Source organism: Primulina tabacum, chromosome 13, assembly GCF_025594145.1.
Source record: "Primulina tabacum isolate GXHZ01 chromosome 13, ASM2559414v2, whole genome shotgun sequence".
Classification (NCBI taxonomy): Eukaryota; Viridiplantae; Streptophyta; class Magnoliopsida; order Lamiales; family Gesneriaceae; genus Primulina; species Primulina tabacum.
The window spans coordinates 37,970,963-37,989,500 of record NC_134562.1 but is presented as its reverse complement, the minus strand read 5'-3'; the positions used below and the strand labels follow the sequence as shown (position 1 = coordinate 37,989,500).

Here is an 18,538-nt window from a genome sequence, read left to right as displayed (position 1 = left end):
TGAACTATTCTTAGTTTTAATTAAAATCAATAAAATAATCGAAATTATGATGTAAAATTGAAAAAGTTTATAAGAGAGTAACTAATTATGTAATTTTTTTTAGCAGTGAAGGTTTATAAAAAGATAATAGAAAAGTTATATATAAATAATCAGTCATGTAATAATCAATAAAACTAAGACACAATTACTCGGAGCGAAATTTGCATTTTAAAAGATTTGTTAAACAAAAAGTGGGAAAAAAGGACAGGCGTGGAGGGTCACTCGGATAAAAGCCCTCTCTGCATTCTTCTTTAGGTTGCCTCCGACGCTCGACCTCCTCTCTTTCCTGCGTCAAAGGGGGAAACGAAAGGGCAAGCCAGGGTAAATCCATACGTAAGAAGATATGATTCAGAGCTCAAGATTGAATCTTTAAAGATAATGAGCAGAGGCTCCAGTGTCTTCTTCTTTGAAGAAGATGGTATCTCATATCCAAGAACAAGAATCCCTTCTCCAGAATTCAATATTTGATGCCCTTTACTGCGAAGAAGAGCATCTTGACGAAGATTCGAGCATTGGGTTTGACTTGAAAGAGCCAGAAATTGAAGATTTTCTCGAGATTTGCGGAAAGCCCCCCATTTTTCTGTTTGAGCGTGACCTTTTCTGGGAGGATGATGAGGTTTCGAGCCTTTTGTCTAAGGAGGAAACACAAGCCCGTTGGAGTTTTGAAGAAATAAAAGTAGATGGATGTTTAAAAATGGTGAGACATGAGGCCATTGTATGGATTTTGAAGGTGGTTTCCCACTATGGATTCAATGCCCTGACCGCGGCTTTAGCTGTGAACTACTATGATATATTTATTGCTAGCCCTTACTTTCAAAAGGATAAACCATGGATGAGCCAGTTGGTTGCTGTGGCCTGTGTTTCGTTAGCAGCAAAGGTGGAAGAGACTCAAGTGCCTCTTTTGATAGACTTTCAAGTATGTTTTCCCATCAACATTTCATTCTTTGTGCGTCTTAATTGCAGGTGTTTGTTTAAGTGCCTCTCTGATTTGATTGTGTTGTTATCGACTTTTGATTGTGTGCGCGTTTAAGGTAGAAGAATCAAAGTATCTGTTCGAGGCAAAGACTATTCAGAGAATGGAACTCTTGGTGCTTTCTACACTTCAATGGAAGATGAATCCTGTGACACCGATCCCATACTTTGATCACTTTACGAGGAGATTTGGATCGCTAATTAATCCACATTGGGAGTTTTTGGGGAGATGTGAGAGTTTGATTCTCTGTGTACTCACCGGTAAGTAGATCGGATAATTTTGCTATAAACTTATCATAAATCGGTTGGATTGTAGATTATGTCAAACTTCTAATGTGTATCAATGAGAATCTCTCTCTCGTTCTCTGGTTCTTTTTTTCCTTTTTTTCGTATCAACTGCTAATGTTGTCCGGTTATGTACGCTATCACAGATTTTAGTCTCCTTCGTTATCTTCCATCTGTTGTTGCTGCCGCTACAATGATGTATGTTATTAGAGAGATTGAACCTTGTAAAGAGTTGGAACTCCATAATCAGTTTGTGAGTGTGCTTAAAGCTAGCAAGGTTAGCTGTACTTTGGGTGATAATATTTTGGTCTTTCCTTTAAGAATGAATGGTTATCAGACCTTAATTCTTGATTATGAATTATAAACAGGAAAAAGTTGATGAATGCCATAAACTGATAATGGAGATAATGGATGATCATTGCATTAAGCTGCATTCCAAACGTAAAAATGAGTCCATACCGAGCACTCCAACCGGTGTAGTCGATGCTTATTTTAGCTCAGATAGCTCTAATGATTCTTGGGCCTTTTCATCATCCGTGTCATCATCACCAGAGCCATTGTTCAAGAGAAGGAAAGCTCAGGATCAGCACATGAAATTGGCTCCTCATGGACTGAACCCTGGTTTCTTATAATCTGATAGTAGCAGTGGTACTTTGTAAGAACTTTTTCATTATGTTTTATATCATAATCTAAAGGAATTATGCAACATTTACTCCGTTTCTTGCCAATTCGACGATGGATGAGACCTATATTTATGATTACTGTCTTTGTTATATTTGATCGGGGGTGGAGATTTATATCTGAGAGAGATGCTATCACAGTTTTATCTTATGTTAATTGAATATGAATTCAAAACCCCTTCTTGTGCAGCATGAGGCCTAATACTGGCTTATGTATGTTTGATCAAGAATCAGCGACAGGGACGACTGATGAGTGTTCCATGTCTTTGGTTGTTTGCAAATAGGATGGATTCTTGAATTAAGAAAACTTTCCCATGTATATGCCAGATTGGCAATCTTGGGATAACTTGGTTTATTTACCTTAAAATTTGTATTTTAAAAAAAATTATATATTAAACTGAACTACCGTCGAGTACGTAAACCTAGTATTTTGTTTTAAGTTTTTATATTAATATGATATGTGGAGTCATGTTCTTGAAAACATGAAAAGATTATCTGCAGTGTGATCTAAGTTGCTGTTTGACGGGGCTTTTCTTGCTTGGTTTTGACCTTGGATAAAATATCTGAGAGTTGCATATATGGACTTGATAGCTTTTGAGGTTAAGTTAAGTCCAAGTTCTAATATTTAACAATTCTCTCAATATTTTTTTCTTGATTGGACTTGTTAAGTTTTCTTGGTTCTTGTTTACTGTGAAACACACCAATTGTTTGCATTACAGATCTTTTTTAAAATATGTTATCGAATAATATATTATATTGTATGAAAATTCTTCAGTGTTCTACAGTGGGACACATGATGTGAATTGGAACACTTTGAAGATCAAGTTTTATAAAATGTCGTGCTCGTCTGATTGACTGCGTAATTTATTTATATGTATTTTCAGTTGATACGTGATAACAATCCAAATACGTGAAATAGATTAAAGAAACACGATTTTCACACCAACTATAGAGGCCGTAGGTATCAAGGGAGAATTCCAACCTATTGTACTATCATAGTCTTGTGTTAGATTCAACGAACTTAATTAATGTGGATCTCATGCAGAAGAACGAACCGGCATCAAGTGTCTTGTGATGATGATGTCCCCTTTAGACTACTTGATTGAGGAGATGGAACAATAATCATGGTAATCCTCGTGGGTTTGGAGGCCAATTTTCCAAGAAATATCAAATATGAATGAATGAATTATGTATAGCTATTCTGCCTATTGATTGATAGAACCAATAAATGAAAATAATGAGAACAATTTCGATAAAATCATTTGAAATGACAAAAATATTCGTACAAGTAATTTATCAACAAATAAAAAAAAAATTAGCATATGATAGAATCATGCAGTTCAATATTGATTAGAAGCATTTAGAAAATCTTGAAAATTTTGGAATACCTTCAAATGATTGCCACACTTTTCGACGGTACGGGCTGCAGGGTTTTTTTTTAAAAAAAATATTATAAATTAATAAAATTATTGTAAAAATATGGTAAATTATAAAGTGTTGTAAAACTAGTATAATCCCGGATTTATTGTCCCGGATTCATATTTTTTTATTTATTTTTTTAAAAAAAGAAAAGAAAGTGGGGGCACGGATTTAAAAAAAAAATAAAAGAGAGATCGGCGACAGTTTTATCAAACACCGTCGCTATTGGCGACGGTTTAACAAAAAACCATCGCCAAACCAAATCCGTAATACACTGTCATGGATTCTAACAAGCTGTGTGCGGGTATATTCTTTCCATCGTCGTCGAAAATAATTGTTCTTCATATTCATTCTCGCAACTTATTTCTTTCATCCGATTTATATGTGTAAAATCCATCTTTTCTACTTCAATCATATATTAATATTATTTGTTGATTTTATCATCAATTTCATTTGAAAAGATACGAAGATATAATATTTAATTTCGTTGATAATATTATAATTATATATTAAGAAGTAATTTTTTTGTGTAATTTTTTTTATAATACATATCATTTATTTCAGATATTAGTATCGTCCGTTGATATTATTACAAGTTCCGTATAATTACGTCTGAGAATATAATTTAATTAATTTTTTTAATATTTTGTTTGTATTATTTATATTATATTAATGTAATTATAATTTTTTTCACTAACATTATATGATTAAGTATAATTTAGTTAAATAGTATACTTTTAATATTAATCGCGATATAATAAAAATAGTTTGAATATTAAAAAAATAATAAATATGATTTATATAAAGCCCGTAATTTATATCACGTAATTTACGTGATATAATATTATATCACGTAAATTAAATATAACTATTGTAATTATTGTAGATATAATATTATATCACGTAAATTAAATATAACTATTGTAATTATTGTAATTATGGTAGATATAATATTATATCAAGTAAATATAATTATTGTAATTAAATTAATTATAGTTATTAAATATTGTAATTATTGTAGATATAATATTATATCACGTAAATTAAATATAACTATTTTAATTATTGTAATCAGTGTAGATATAATATTGTATCACGTAAATATAATTATTATAATTAAATTAAGTATATTTATTATTATTCGAAAAATTCTAAATTACAGTATTACAATTACAATAATACAATTAATATTATAACTATTGTTATTACTTAAAACTTAAAACTTGTATAATGAACGGGCTTTTTAAAAAAAAATATTATAAATAAAAAAACTATAACATGTAAAGTTATTAATATAATTACAAAATTGTGTATTAAAATTTTGTATTTATTAATAATTCTTGTTCATTGCAGGTACCATATTTATTATTTTTTTAATATTCAAACTATTTTGTAACATCGCGATTAATATTAAAAATATACTATTTAACTAAATTATACTTAATCATATAATGTTAGTGAACAAAATTATAATTACATTAATATAATATAAATAATACAAACAAAATATTAAAAAAATTAATTAAATTACCTTCTCAGACGTAATTATACGGAACTTGTAATAATATAAACGGACGATGCTAATATCTGAAATAAATGACAATGATTTAAAAAAAATTACCCAAAAAATTACTTCTTAATATATAATTATAATATTATCTACGAAATTAAACATTAACTCTTCGTATCTCTTCAAATGAAATGGACGATAAAATCAACAAATAATATTAATATATGATCGAAGTAGAAAAGATGGATTTTGCACATATAAATCGGATGAAAGAAATAAGTTGCGAGAATAAATATGAGTAACAATTATTTTCGACGATGATGGAAAGAATACACGCATTTTTACTTAAAAGGAAGAAAAGACACGGATCGAATCGGCCACAATCACGGATTTGACTTGGCAACGGATTTCGTTTAAACCGTCGCAAATAGCGACGGTTTTTTATTAAATTGTCCGTCGCCAATAGCGACGGTATTTTCCCAAACCGTCGTCGATCTCCCTTTTATTTTTTTTTAAAATCCGTGCCCCCACTTTTTTTAAAAAAAAAATAAAAAAATGAATCCGGGACAGTCCCGGATTGTACTAGTTTTACAAAATCTTACAATTTGTCATATTTTTACAATAATTTTATTAATTTATAATATTTTTAAAAAAACCCACGGGCTGCACGACCTATTGCATTGGGCCCGCCCGATGATTCTGGTATAATTTGATGACCGTAAATGCAATTTGCATAAAGATATGGGGTTTCTTGAAATAAGAAGATTTATTCTAAGCTACGTCTCTCGATTTTAAAAAATAATGGCTACTGAAATAGGATAATATTAATCTTCGAGCCTCTTTTTTTGCTTCTCGTGATAGAACCCTAATCGTAATTTTAAGATTTTCACGTATTTACAAAAAAAAAAATTTAATATTTTCACCCTCCCTCGAATTTTTTTTAGTTTAATTGCATGTTATATGGAAAAGGAATGGGTATAACTTTGTGTTTCTTGTATGTTCGGTATGAACTAGTTTCTTGTGAAGTGTACATACACATGATGATTCTTTATAAGATTTGGACACAGGACGATATTTTTTCAACTATCACGGGCGTAAAAAGCGTCAAAATCAAGGCTCGCTCGATTGGAGCATAAATTAAAAAATTAATTAATATCTAAGGTAAAATATCAAATTATAATTTAAATAATATAAGCATGGTCCCCAAATCCAATTCACGTTCTAAGAAACCTTAGGCTGAGTTCATCAATCAGACCATGATGCATTACCAGAAGTATAACGATTGGAGTTATTTTGATTGTTGCTCACTAACAAGCTAGAGGATTCCTGTCATTACAACAAGCCTTGATAAGATTATTAATCGCATAATATAATGTGGGCCACACAATGACTCCAATATCCCAATAAAATATAATGTGTCTCGAACTCGTGACCTAATGTTATACCTCCTCTATATGTTGTCCATATATTGTGTCTATCAATGAAATGCCACTCATCTATTGAATATTTAATTTCTATATATTTCATCGTATCCAATATATTACTGTCATCTCATTGATGGACACAAAATTGAGTTTATCCCATAACAAAACTATATATAGACACACATAATAGAGACCGCCTCTTTATTTATGAGCAAGTCCATGATTTTTATTGAGGTCATATAATATCAAACCCAAAAAATTAAAATACAGTCGAATTATACTCATATATTTGGGTCAATTTATGATCACAATTGGCCATAATTGTCAGACGAAGAAAATGAAAAGCATTCGATCTTTTCAAGCGATTGGAGGACCTCTTTCATTGGTGGTCTTTTTTGTGGCACACTACATATGCAACTACACCCTAATTTTAGTAGTGCTAACAAAGCTTCCTCTTTCCCCTCCACGTCTGCACGTATCGCCGCATCAGCCATCCTCAAAATCTTGTCCTTGTCTTCCTCTGCTGAGGTGAAATTTCTGATGGCTAAGCCGGGAACTGTTTCATCAGATACGATTGCTTTTCCCGTCAGCAATTCGAGCAACACAACACCGAATGCAAAAACATCCCATTTTGGATTGGGCTTGAGATTTCGAAGAGATTCGGGTGCGTGATAGAGATAAATACCTATTACGCTCGGGCTTGGGCTCGGGCTTGGAGTAGGCCCAATGGTTGTGCAATCGTGGATACTATCCTTTGAGGTTGTGGATCGTTTGCTCCCGAAGTTTCCGGCAGATCCACCGGCCTTGGAACTGCTATCACAGGTGGCGAGCCTTTCGAGGCCGAAGTCTCCTATCATGGGCTCCATTCCAGGGCCCAACAGAATATTGCTGGGTCCATGCACATGTTTTTTCTCGTGGATGTAACAAAGTCCACGGGCCACCCCTTTTGCTATCTTGACCCGATTTCCCCAGGGTAAAGGACAAGGGGAGGACCCAGCTTTTCCTACACAAACGAGACCAGCAAAGAGCATGTTAGACTCCATGAATATCTTATTCGTCTAGGCCTCTAGGGCCAGGCATTCTGCTTGCAAAACGTTGACTTCGTTATCATGCGCAGTTGGCGAACGATAATAATTCCAATTGCAACAAGACAAGGTTGACTTGCAAATTTTCAATGTTTCAGTCACAATAGTTTCATTCAAACAAACTATTATCTTTCTCGTTACAATCTAACCCTTTCAAAAATAAATGACTCCTTTCATCCTATAATTTTCGTATACATCAAATCAAATTTGAGATTGATCGCATGAAGAATGCTGGTTAATCAGCGGGTCTCAAAATAGAAGATCCTCGCGGAGAATTCTTGGAAAAATCAAGTGTTACGAAATTTGGTAGGAGAACCATTTATTTATTTAATCATTCAACATAAGTTTACTAAAAACCGAATTGCCCAAAAAATATAAAAGAAAGAAGAATGAGAACTTACTGTAACGAGCATTAGCGAGACTACCATTGGGCACAAAATCATAAATAATCAGCTTCTCATCTTCACCCCAATAGAACCCTCGAATCCGAATCAAATTCGGGTGCACCAATTTCGCGATCACTCGAATCTGATTCTCGAAATCCCTGAATCGCTCCACGCCACTCTCCCCAATTCTTCTCACAGCCAACGTTGTACCATCCTCAAGCACAGCTTTGTAAACTATGCTGGAAACTGAGGCGCCTAAAATGTAAGCCGAGGCCTTCAGCAATGTCTCCAATTCCAGGTCCTTTTCTCCGTCGACAGTCACAAGGGATCCTTTTTTCTGCTCTCGGGGAACGTGGGATTCGCAGTTCTTAAGCGAATTTTCGGTGTCTCTGTTGCAGGGAGTCGTGATTTCTGATGATGTTTCCGCTTCATCTTCGGTGGCGGCGCCGTGTCTTTGTTTCTTTGAGCAAGCCCATGATCTTAGACAGTGGCATTGGCGGGGGGATGTTTCAGAGGATGCCCACTCGAAGTGATCTTTAGCAAGTTCTGTCTCCTTTTGGATAGTACGATCCTCGTGTTTCTTTTTCTTCAGATGATAAATGTAGATGAAAGTTAGAGCGAGGATTCCCATTCCGGCGACGTCCCCGATGATGATTCCCAGGATTTTTCCGGTCCTGAGCCCAGTTCGCTTTCCTGTAGATGGAGCTGAACCAGGGGCGGTGTCGGTAGGTAAGGCAGCGATTGCTGGTGGAGAGTCCGGTGCAAAAGAAGAATCAGGCAGAATTGCAACAGAAGATGGAATCGAGCAGAGATTGTTTAATGGTTTCCCGCATAATCTGGGGTTGCCGGAGTACGATTTGATGTCTTGGTGAAAGAAAAGATTAGAATTAGGAATCGGGCCTGCAAAATCATTGAACGACAGATCTATTGTTGCATTTGCGGGGATTTTGACCGCAAATTCAGGCGGAATTTCACCGGAGAGTCTGTTAACCGAAACGTTGAAATACGAAACTATAGCGCCACCAAAATCTGGAGGCAAAGATCCGTTGATCAAATTGGAAGACACGTCTAAACTCTGAACTGAATTAAACCCACCTGGCAGTGAACCAGAAATCAAATTGTTCTTCAAAGAAACCACTGTTAAATTCTGAAGAGTTGTCAAATTTTGTGGCAGTTGACCCGAAAAGTTATTGTACGAAAAATCAAGAACTCGAAGCTCTGCAGCGATGAACAGAGAGGAAGGAATGGGACCGGTAATGAAATTTCCAGAGAGATTAAGATTTCTGAGATGTTCGATCATTCCAAGATTCGAAGGGATTGAACCCAGAAGCCCGAGACCCGTGAGTATCAATCCCGTAACCCGAAAATAAGCTTCCGCAGAGCCAGAAGTTCCACAGCTGACTCCATTCCACGAACATGGCATCTCATCATTTTCATCCCAGTTCTTCAAAACTCCTAACGGATCCCTCAAGATACTATTTTTAAAAGACAACAAGAGTAGGCCGTCAGTATTCAGCCCGAAAGATTGAGCTTGAAGCATGAAAAAGAAAGCGAGATTCCTCCACCTCCATAAATGGAGTACACCAAAACTCTTGGTGCCCATTATTTATCACCATTCATCGACTGTAGTCTGTACACAGCTAGAACCCGAGGATTTGAGCGGGAATTTGAGGCATATAGAGAGTGCAACGATATAGAAACTAATTAACTGGTATTTATTTTGCAGAAGGGGCGGCCATGTGAAGGGAGCTTCGCGTGAAAGAGAAAGAATGCATGCATTGAATGAAGAGTCACAGCTCATTTAATAAAAAGTCCAAATTTCTTCCCCAAATTAAAACACTTTTGATGGTACTTTGGATATCTTTATTTTTCTTTTCTTTTCTTACAACTATATACATATAACATTATATTTCATTTGAACGATGGATTTCGTTCGATCAAAAAAATTGTATGAATTTATAATTTTTTTAGTAATTGGAAAGTTACATTGTAAGATTACCAAACATCTAATTCACTTTCATGTACTTGGAACAATTACTTTCAATTTTTGGTGTCTTTATTAAATATTTTATTTTAATAATAATAATAAATCTCACTTATCAAATTTCTTTGATATTTTTCAATCACACGGTACTCCATCTAATTTCCTACTTTTGGGATTCATTTGTCGATCAATACTAGTCTTGCCGATATTTTGGCCCAATCGATGAGATTGTACTTTAGAATATCAAACTAATAAAAAGAAACCCCTTTTCTATATTTTAAGTGAGTAAGAATTACACTGTCGTCATGTTACTTTCAGTTTCCAATTTTCAGTTTTTAATGCCAACATAATTGATCACCTCGGAGAGGCCCGGGTCATGGGTATTGGATGATCCCAAGTCATGTATCACGGTAAGAGAAGTTTTGGGCCAATCCGATAATAGCCGGGCAAATGAATGCCTTAGACATCATCTTTCCGGGCTACCAGAAGCCCGGGCTTCCGGACGAGTTCCCAAGTGATGGCTTTCTACCCGGATTACATCGATAATAGCACATCACTCGAGTACACATGTATGAGATATTTTATCTTGGTAATCATTACAGTCAAAATCGCATGGATTTGACAAAGCGAAAGAGACAGTTTTGCATGTCAGAAAAGTAGGGAATTGACAACCATCTTGTCATAATTAGTAAGCGGGCACTGGAAACAAGATCATCATTGAATTTCTTTCTATAAATACCAGGTTTGTTTAAACATTAAAGGATTCTTTCTATAACTCTTGACTGACTTGAGCGTCGGAGTGGTCACGCCAGAGAATCTTTCGGCACCCATTAACCTTCTTTCTCCCTTGAAAGTGCAGGTCCAGATGCCGAGCAACCATCTCCATCTCCATCTCCATCTCATCAACCTGACAAGGTGAAATCGTCCACCAAGCTCTTACCCGGTTCACTCGGTCATCAATGATTTTGACGTATTACTTGTGTACTAGACAAATTCCATACTAATAGGTCAATGTGAAAATTTTGGATTAATTTTTTGGAAATGCATACCCAAAAATTTCGAAGTGTGCTATAATGAAAAAGCAAACCTTATTAAAATAATTTTTTTAACAAAAATGCAAATGAATTTCATAAAATATCAAAAAAGATTTTCCTTGGTCGAGAATGCATGGTTTGATGTGGTTCATCCTCAACATTAACGAAGAGTTCCCAGTTCGGATTGCAATAAAGTAAAGCGCAAACTTAAATTTTTTGCTTGAGTTGACTAAAGCAAAAAATAAAAAGAAAAATAAAAAGACTTTTTAATGTCGGATTGCCTTTTTTGTAAGCTATTGTTATATTTCCATAATCTTCCCATTTTAATTTCCTTTTTCCTTGTTTATTTTTGTAACACCCGTCTTTTCTTATTGAGAAAAATGTGTTGTGCTAAAATCTCATGCGCAGTCGGTTTATTGAACCAAAGTTAACATTTATTGGCAAATACTCAAAATTTTTACTGTTGTAAAAACTTGTAAAATATATTATATTGTTGAAAATAAGAGTTGAAATTATTGAATATTGAAAATAAGAGTTGTAAATATTGAAAATTAGTGTATGATAATGTATGTAATAATATATTTATTTTTGGATTATTTCCAAAAAAATTCTATAAATATGTCTCTCAATTTGTGAAGAAAACACACAATTGAGTAAACAAAATTTTATAAAGTGTGTAATTTAATATATGTTGTGAGTTTGAGATTTTTTTTACTTTTTACCGTAAATTTTTACTTTTAACACGTTTTGAGCACGAATGCACGATACTTGAAGGTTCGGTTCTCCATATTTTTCCAAGCTCCAAAACACAAGAAAAATGTAACAATATTCAAAATTAAGAATATTTATTTTACTGATTATTTATTTTTATTGTGTATATATTTAATATATAATATCATGTTATTATATAAAAGGAGCCTACGACACCTCATTATAACAATGTGATGTGATTACACTCCTTATATAATTTATTGTGTTACTGTTTAATTATTGTATATATATATATATATATATATATATATATATATATATATTTGAATAATATCATGTTATTATATAAAATGAGTCTATGACACCTCATTATAATAACGTGATTTGATTATTTCACCGTTTATATATTTTTCTTGTGCTATATATATTTGTATAATGTCACAATATTATATAAAAAGAGTCTTTGACACCTCATTATAATAATGTAATGTGATATACATAACTATTTAAACATGATTAACATTATATATATCATATTATTAGCATAAAATTTACATATACATACATTTATTTTTTTAAGATTTTGTAACGATCATAAACGGCTAGCTTTCACCCTACAAATATGATTTTACAAACACATTCAATCACTCCAAACTTACTCTTCCTCCCTAAAAATTTTCTACATCAATTTTCGAAGAAGAAGATGATGATTCTTTCAAGGTTATTTTGTATAATTATTTCGGTTATTATACTCACTAGTCTTGTATTTATCGGAGAATATCTGCCCCGCGTTTTTTATTTTATTTTAAAAATGCTTGTACTTATTTTTTAATATGTTACTCTGTATTGTCTTATTAATAGATTTGGAACTTAACTACTAAAATAAATTGTTATTTTTATAGTATCACCATGTAAAATTTGACAAAGCTCGAATTTGTTGTGCTAGACATTACGAGAAAAAATTATATGTCATGGACTATCGATGTAGAAATGAATCTTGAGTCATTGGGTCTAAATAAGACTATTAAAGAAAATGATATCTAATCATCACAAGAAAAAACAAAAGCTATGATATTTTTGCGTCGACATCTTGATGAAGGATTGAAATGTAAATATCTCATTGAAAAGATCTCATGGCTTTATGAAAATGATTAAAAGAAAGATTTGAACATATAAGAGAAGTTATACTTCTGAACGTCCGTGATGAATGAAATACGTTAAGATTCCAAGATTTTAAGAAAGTCGGTGACCACAACTTGGCGATGTATCGAATAATCTCGCAATTAAAATTTTTTTGACATGAGATTACGAAATCAGAAATGCTTGAAAAAACATTTTTCACTTTTCACACATCAAATATAACTCTACAACAACAATATAGAGTGTGCTGATCTGCGATATATTCTGAACTTATCGCATGTCTTCTTGTGACGCAAAAGAACAACGAGCTGCTAATGATAAATCATCAGTTACGACCCACTGATCAACATCATTTCCAGAAGTAAATACTGTAAGTAAAAATGAATTTAAACCTGAAAACCAAAATCAAATTCAAAGACAAGGTTTTGGTCGAGGTCAAAATCGAGGTCGTGGTCGTGGTCGTGGTCGCGACCATGATTTTGAAAACAATCGAGATAGTTACTTCTATGACTCATCTCAAAAGGGCGTCACGAACCACCCGATAAAAAGGCATCATGAGAACATGATTGTTAATGAAAATCACTCAAAACGATTTGAAAGTTCTTGTTTTAGATGCGGTACTCCAGGACATTGATCTCGTATTTGTCGAGCCCTTGAGCACCTTTGTAAGCTCTATAAAGAATCAATAAAGGGAAAAAAAAGATACCAACTTCACTGAATACAGTGGCTGTTTGAGTGATTCAACTCATTTTGATACTGCAAATTTTCTAAATTATTTCTCTGAAAATGATCAATATATTGGTGGAATTGAAATGTAAAATATTTTATTTTTCATGTGCTCATATACTAATGTTTTATTGTATAATTATGATATGCCTTATATTTTTCAATAAATTACATATGTATTGTCAGTAATTTTTTCATTGCATATTTTTTGAAGTTCAAATATGGAAATTGGTATGAACAAAGCTAAACAAGGAGGTAATCCAATGGAAGTTTGCAATACTTGATAGTTGTACAACACATACTATTCTCCGAGATAAAAGATATTTCTTGGAACTAAAACAAAAAAAACAATGATGAATACAATATCAGATCTTGTAGACTTGATTAAAAGTCGTGATAAAACACATTTTTTGAAACCTAATGGTACAAAATTTTTTATAAATGATGTTTCGTATTCACCACAATCAAAAAGAAATTTGTTAAGTTTTAATGACACATATTACCATGGATATAATACTCAAACAATAAATTAAGGAAATGAAAAATATATGTCTTATCACATATAAATTAGGAAAGAAATATGTAGTTGAAAAACTATCAATGTTTCATACTGGATTGCTTTATACACATATAAGTCCAATTGAATCAAACATGGTAGTTGATAATTCTTCGATATTAATCAATTGACATGATCGATTAGGACATCCTGTTTAACAATGATGCGAATAATCATAGAAAATACACATGGTCATCCACTGAAGGACCAAAAGAACTTTCAAAATAATAAGTTTCAATGCAAAGCATGTTATCTTAGAAAATTTATTATAAGATCATCACCAGCTAAAATCCAAACTGAATCACCTATGTTTCTCGAATGTATTCAAGGTGATATTTGTGGGTCAATTCATCTATCATGTGTACCATTTATATATTTTATGATATTGATTAATGCCTCCAGTAGATGGTCACATGTATGTTTATTATCAACTTGGAATGTGACATTTGCATGATCACTTGCTCAAATAATAAATTGTGGAATCTATTTTCCGATCATACAATCAAAAAAATTAGACTTGATAATGCTGATGAATTTACTTCCCAGACTTTCAATGATTATTATATGTCAATAAGACTCATTGTTGAGTATCTTGATGCTCATGTACATACACAAAATGGATTAGCTGAATCATTAATTAAACGTATATAACTGATTGCTAGACCAATGATCATGAAAACATAACTATCTGTTTCTATATGAGAGCATGTAATTTTACATGCTGCTGTATTAATTCGCATCAGACCAAATGCATATCATAAATACTCCACGTTGCATTTTGCCTTTGTTAAAGAACAAGACATTTTTCATTTGAAATTTTTTGAATGTATGGTATATGTGCATATTGCACCGCCTCAATGAACAAAATAGAACCTCAAAGAAAGATCGGAATTTATATCAATTATGATAGTCCATCAATCATTCGATATCTTGAACCTCTGACAAGCGACATATTTACAACACGTTTTACTGATTGTCATTTTACCGTAAATTTTTACTTTTTAACATATATATTTTTTTAGAATTTAAATTAGTTATATTTAGAAATAATTAAAGCGAGACAAAGTATGAATAAACAAATATTAGTGGGATCATTATTGCAGAATCTCACATTTTATTTCTTTCAACCCGTCTCCTTAGGATCCTTACATGTGACAAATAAATAAAAAATGTAACAGGTCATCCGTTATGACATAATAATAATAATAATAATGATAATAATAATAATAATAATAATAATGTATACATCCGTGTTGAGAGACAAAATTGGTTTCAAGAGAAATTTTAATTTTTGGAAAATTATTTATAAATTTTGGTAATTTATTTATTTAGGCAGAAGGTTAGGTTAGATGTTTGGATCGAAGTAGCCCTCTAAATTAAAGTATCAGTTGGTATATTGTCACAAATTAAATTATAAATAAATTAAATGTATATACTCGACTCCATTTTAGAAATGGCATGAATTGACATGCGTCACGTAAACTAATATCTTCTCACCTTACAAGAAAAGTAGCTTTCTTCTGTTGAAAAATATATTTAAAATGTGAGTATTGAATATTTGAATGTTGAAAATAAGAGTTGTAAATATTGAAAATTAGTGTGTGATGATGTAGGTAATGATGTATTTTATTTTTGGTTTATTTGTAAAGATTTCCTATAAATAGATCTCTCATTTGTGAAGAAAATCACAATTGAGTAGAGAGAAAAATATTATAAAGTGTGTAGTTTGGTAAATTTTGAGAGTTTGAGATTTTTACTTTTTACCATAAATTTTTACTTTTTCACAACACGTTATCAGCACGAAGCTCTAAAAGTCCTCCATATTTTTCCAAGCTCCAAACAGAAGAAAAAGGTAACAAAAGTAATAATATTTATTTTACTGTTATTTATTTATTGTGTATATATTTAATATATAATATAATGTTATTATTAGAAATAATAAAAATAAATTTTTCAAAAACTTGTTATAAATCCTGTGAGGATGTTAAGACGACATCCCACACTCCCGGTAAGGGATACGACAAGTATAAAAGCCTATAAGATTTTTAAACAAAATAACTTACGACACCTCATTATAATAATGTGATATGATATACATAATTATTTAAACATGATTAATATTATATTCACCATATTATTACCATAAAATTATATAAATACATACATTTATTTTTTGTACACCAACGGTCATAAACGGTAACAAAACGGCTAGTTTTTGCCCTATAAATATCATCTCACAAACACATTCAATCACTCCAACTTTCTCTTCTTCTCTAAAAATTATTCTTCATCAAATTTTTCGAAGAAAAAAGAAGATGACTTTCTCAAAGTTATTTTTAATTATTTTGGTTATCATACTCACGAGTCTTTTATTTATCGGAGAATATCCTCCTCGTGTGTTTTCTTTATTTTTACAAATACTTGTACTTGTTGTTTATCCATTACTTTGTATTGCAATATTCATTAACTAATAAAATGCATCGTAATTTTTTTTAGTACCACCATGTCAAACTTGGCAAAACTCGAATTCATTGCTCTTGATATCACGGAAAAAAAAAATTATATGCCATGGACTCTCGATGTATAAATGCATCTTGAGTCATTGGGTCTAAATGAGACCATAAAAGAAAATGGCATATCGACATCCCAAGAAAAGGCAAAAGCCATGATATTTTTGCGTTGGCATCCCATGGCTTTGTGGAAGGGATTAAAAGAAAGATTCGAACAAATGAATTTAGTGAGAAATCATCAGGCACGACCCACTGGTTCAACGGCATTTCCTGAAGTAAATGTCGTAAGCAAAAATGAATTTAAATCTGGAAACCAAAATCAAAGTTATAAACAAGATTTTGGTCGAGGACGAAATCGAGGTCGTGGTCGTGGATGTGGACGTGGAAGTGGTCGTGGTCGTGGTCGTGGACGCGGCCGTGGTTTTGAAAATAATCGAGATAGTTACTTTTATAACTCATCTCAAAAGAACGTCCCAAACCATCCACAGAAAAGGCATCATGAAAATATGAGTGTTAATGAGAATCACTCAAAAAGATATGAAAGTTCTTGTTTCAGATGTGGTACTCCAGGACATTGGTCCCGTATTTGTCGAGCCCCTGAGCATCTTTGTAAACTTTATAAAGAATCATTAAAGGGGAAAGAAAAGGAGACCAACTTCACTGAACAAAGTGAACCTTTGAGTGATTCAACTCATTTTGATGCTGGAGATTTTCTGATTGATTTCTCAGACAATGATCAATTTGCTGGTGGAATAAATATGTAAAATATTTTATGTACCCATATGATAATGTTTTATTGTGTGCTATATTTTTGCATTTTATTGTCAGTAATTTTATTTCATTGCATATATTTTTTGAAGTTGAAATATGGAAAATACTATGAGCAAAGCTGAAGTTTGCATACCCGATAGTGGTACAACGCACACTATCCTCCGAGATAAAAGATATTTCTTGGAACTAAAACCAACAAAAACAAGGGTGAATACAATATCAGGTCCTGTAGACTTGATTAAAGAATGTGGTAAAGCACAATTTTTGTTACCTAATGGTACAAAATTTTTTATCAATGATGCTTTATATTCACCACAATCGAAAAGAAATTTGTTGAGTTTTAATGATAAATATTCCCATGGGTATGATACTCAAACAATGAATGAAGGGAATAAGAAATATATGTGTCTTATCACATATAAATCAGGAAAAAAATATATGATTGAAAAAATACCAATGCTCCCTACTGGATTGCATTATACACATATAAGTCCGATTGAATCAAACATGGTAGTTGATAATTCTTCAATATTAACCAATTGACATGATCGATTGGGACATCCTGGTTCAACAATGATGCGAAGAATTATGGAAAATACACATGGTCATCCGCTGAAAGACCAGAAGATCTTTCAGAATAATAAGTTTCAATGTAAAGCATGTTCTCTTGGAAAACTTATTATAAGACCATCACCAGCCAAAATCCAAACTGAATCACCAATGTTTCTTGAACGTATTCAGGGTGATATTTGTGGACCAATCCATCCACCATGTGGACCATTCAGATTCTTTATGGTATTGATTGATGCCTCCAGCAGATGGTCACATGTATGTTTATTGTCAACTCGAAATGTTGCATTTGCAAGATTACTTGCTCAAATAATAAAATTGAGGAATCAATTTCCCGATTATACAATCAAGAAAATTAGACTTGATAATGCTGGTGAATTTACTTCCCAGACTTCCAATGATTATTGTATGTCTATGGGAATCATTGTTGAGCATCATGTTGCTCATGTACATACACAGAATGGATTGGCTGAATCATTGATTAAACGTCTGCAAATGATTGCTAGACCAATGATTATGAAAACAAAGCTCCCTATTTCTATATAGGGACATGCAATTTTACACGCTGCTTCATTAATTCGCATCAGACCAAGTGCATATTATAAATACTCCCCATTGCAGCTTGCATTTGGTAAAGAACCAGACATTTCTCATCTGAGAATTTTTGGATGTATGGTGTATGTGCCTATTGCACCACCGCAACGAAAGAAAATGGGACCTCAAAGAAAGGTTGGAA

The 18,538-nt window shown here is 32.6% G+C and overlaps 2 protein-coding genes across 2 annotated transcripts; one reads left to right on the top strand and one right to left on the bottom strand.

Annotated features, from left to right (window-relative positions):
- The first annotated feature begins 229 nt into the window (after positions 1-229).
- On the top strand, positions 230-2,133 carry LOC142523033 (cyclin-D3-3-like). Its single transcript, XM_075626675.1, has 4 exons — positions 230-955; positions 1,071-1,272; positions 1,443-1,573; positions 1,665-2,133. Exons 1-4 carry the CDS (start codon positions 455-457, stop codon positions 1,926-1,928), a joined length of 1,098 nt encoding a protein of 365 aa, XP_075482790.1. The 5' UTR covers positions 230-454; the 3' UTR covers positions 1,929-2,133.
- A 4,455-nt stretch (positions 2,134-6,588) lies between these two features.
- Positions 6,589-9,647, bottom strand: LOC142523062 (putative LRR receptor-like serine/threonine-protein kinase At4g37250). Its single transcript, XM_075626701.1, has 2 exons — positions 7,816-9,647; positions 6,589-7,332 (listed from the first exon to the last, which is right to left on the bottom strand). Exons 1-2 carry the CDS (start codon positions 9,401-9,403, stop codon positions 6,635-6,637), a joined length of 2,286 nt encoding a protein of 761 aa, XP_075482816.1. The 5' UTR covers positions 9,404-9,647; the 3' UTR covers positions 6,589-6,634.
- Between the last annotated feature and the right edge of the window lie 8,891 nt (positions 9,648-18,538).

Excerpts from the sequence above, each read along its gene's own strand:
- LOC142523033 (XM_075626675.1), top strand. The coding sequence starts at position 455 with ATGGTATCTCATATCCAAGAACAAGAATCCCTTCTCCAGAATTCAATA. Across the intron at positions 956-1,070 it reads CTCTTTTGATAGACTTTCAA|GTAGAAGAATCAAAGTATCT; the intron begins GTATGTTTTCCC and ends TGCGCGTTTAAG. Across the intron at positions 1,574-1,664 it reads GTGTGCTTAAAGCTAGCAAG|GAAAAAGTTGATGAATGCCA; the intron begins GTTAGCTGTACT and ends AATTATAAACAG.
- LOC142523062 (XM_075626701.1), bottom strand. The coding sequence starts at position 9,403 with ATGGGCACCAAGAGTTTTGGTGTACTCCATTTATGGAGGTGGAGGAAT. Across the intron at positions 7,333-7,815 it reads TCTCGCTAATGCTCGTTACA|GAAAAGCTGGGTCCTCCCCT; the intron begins GTAAGTTCTCAT and ends TCGTTTGTGTAG.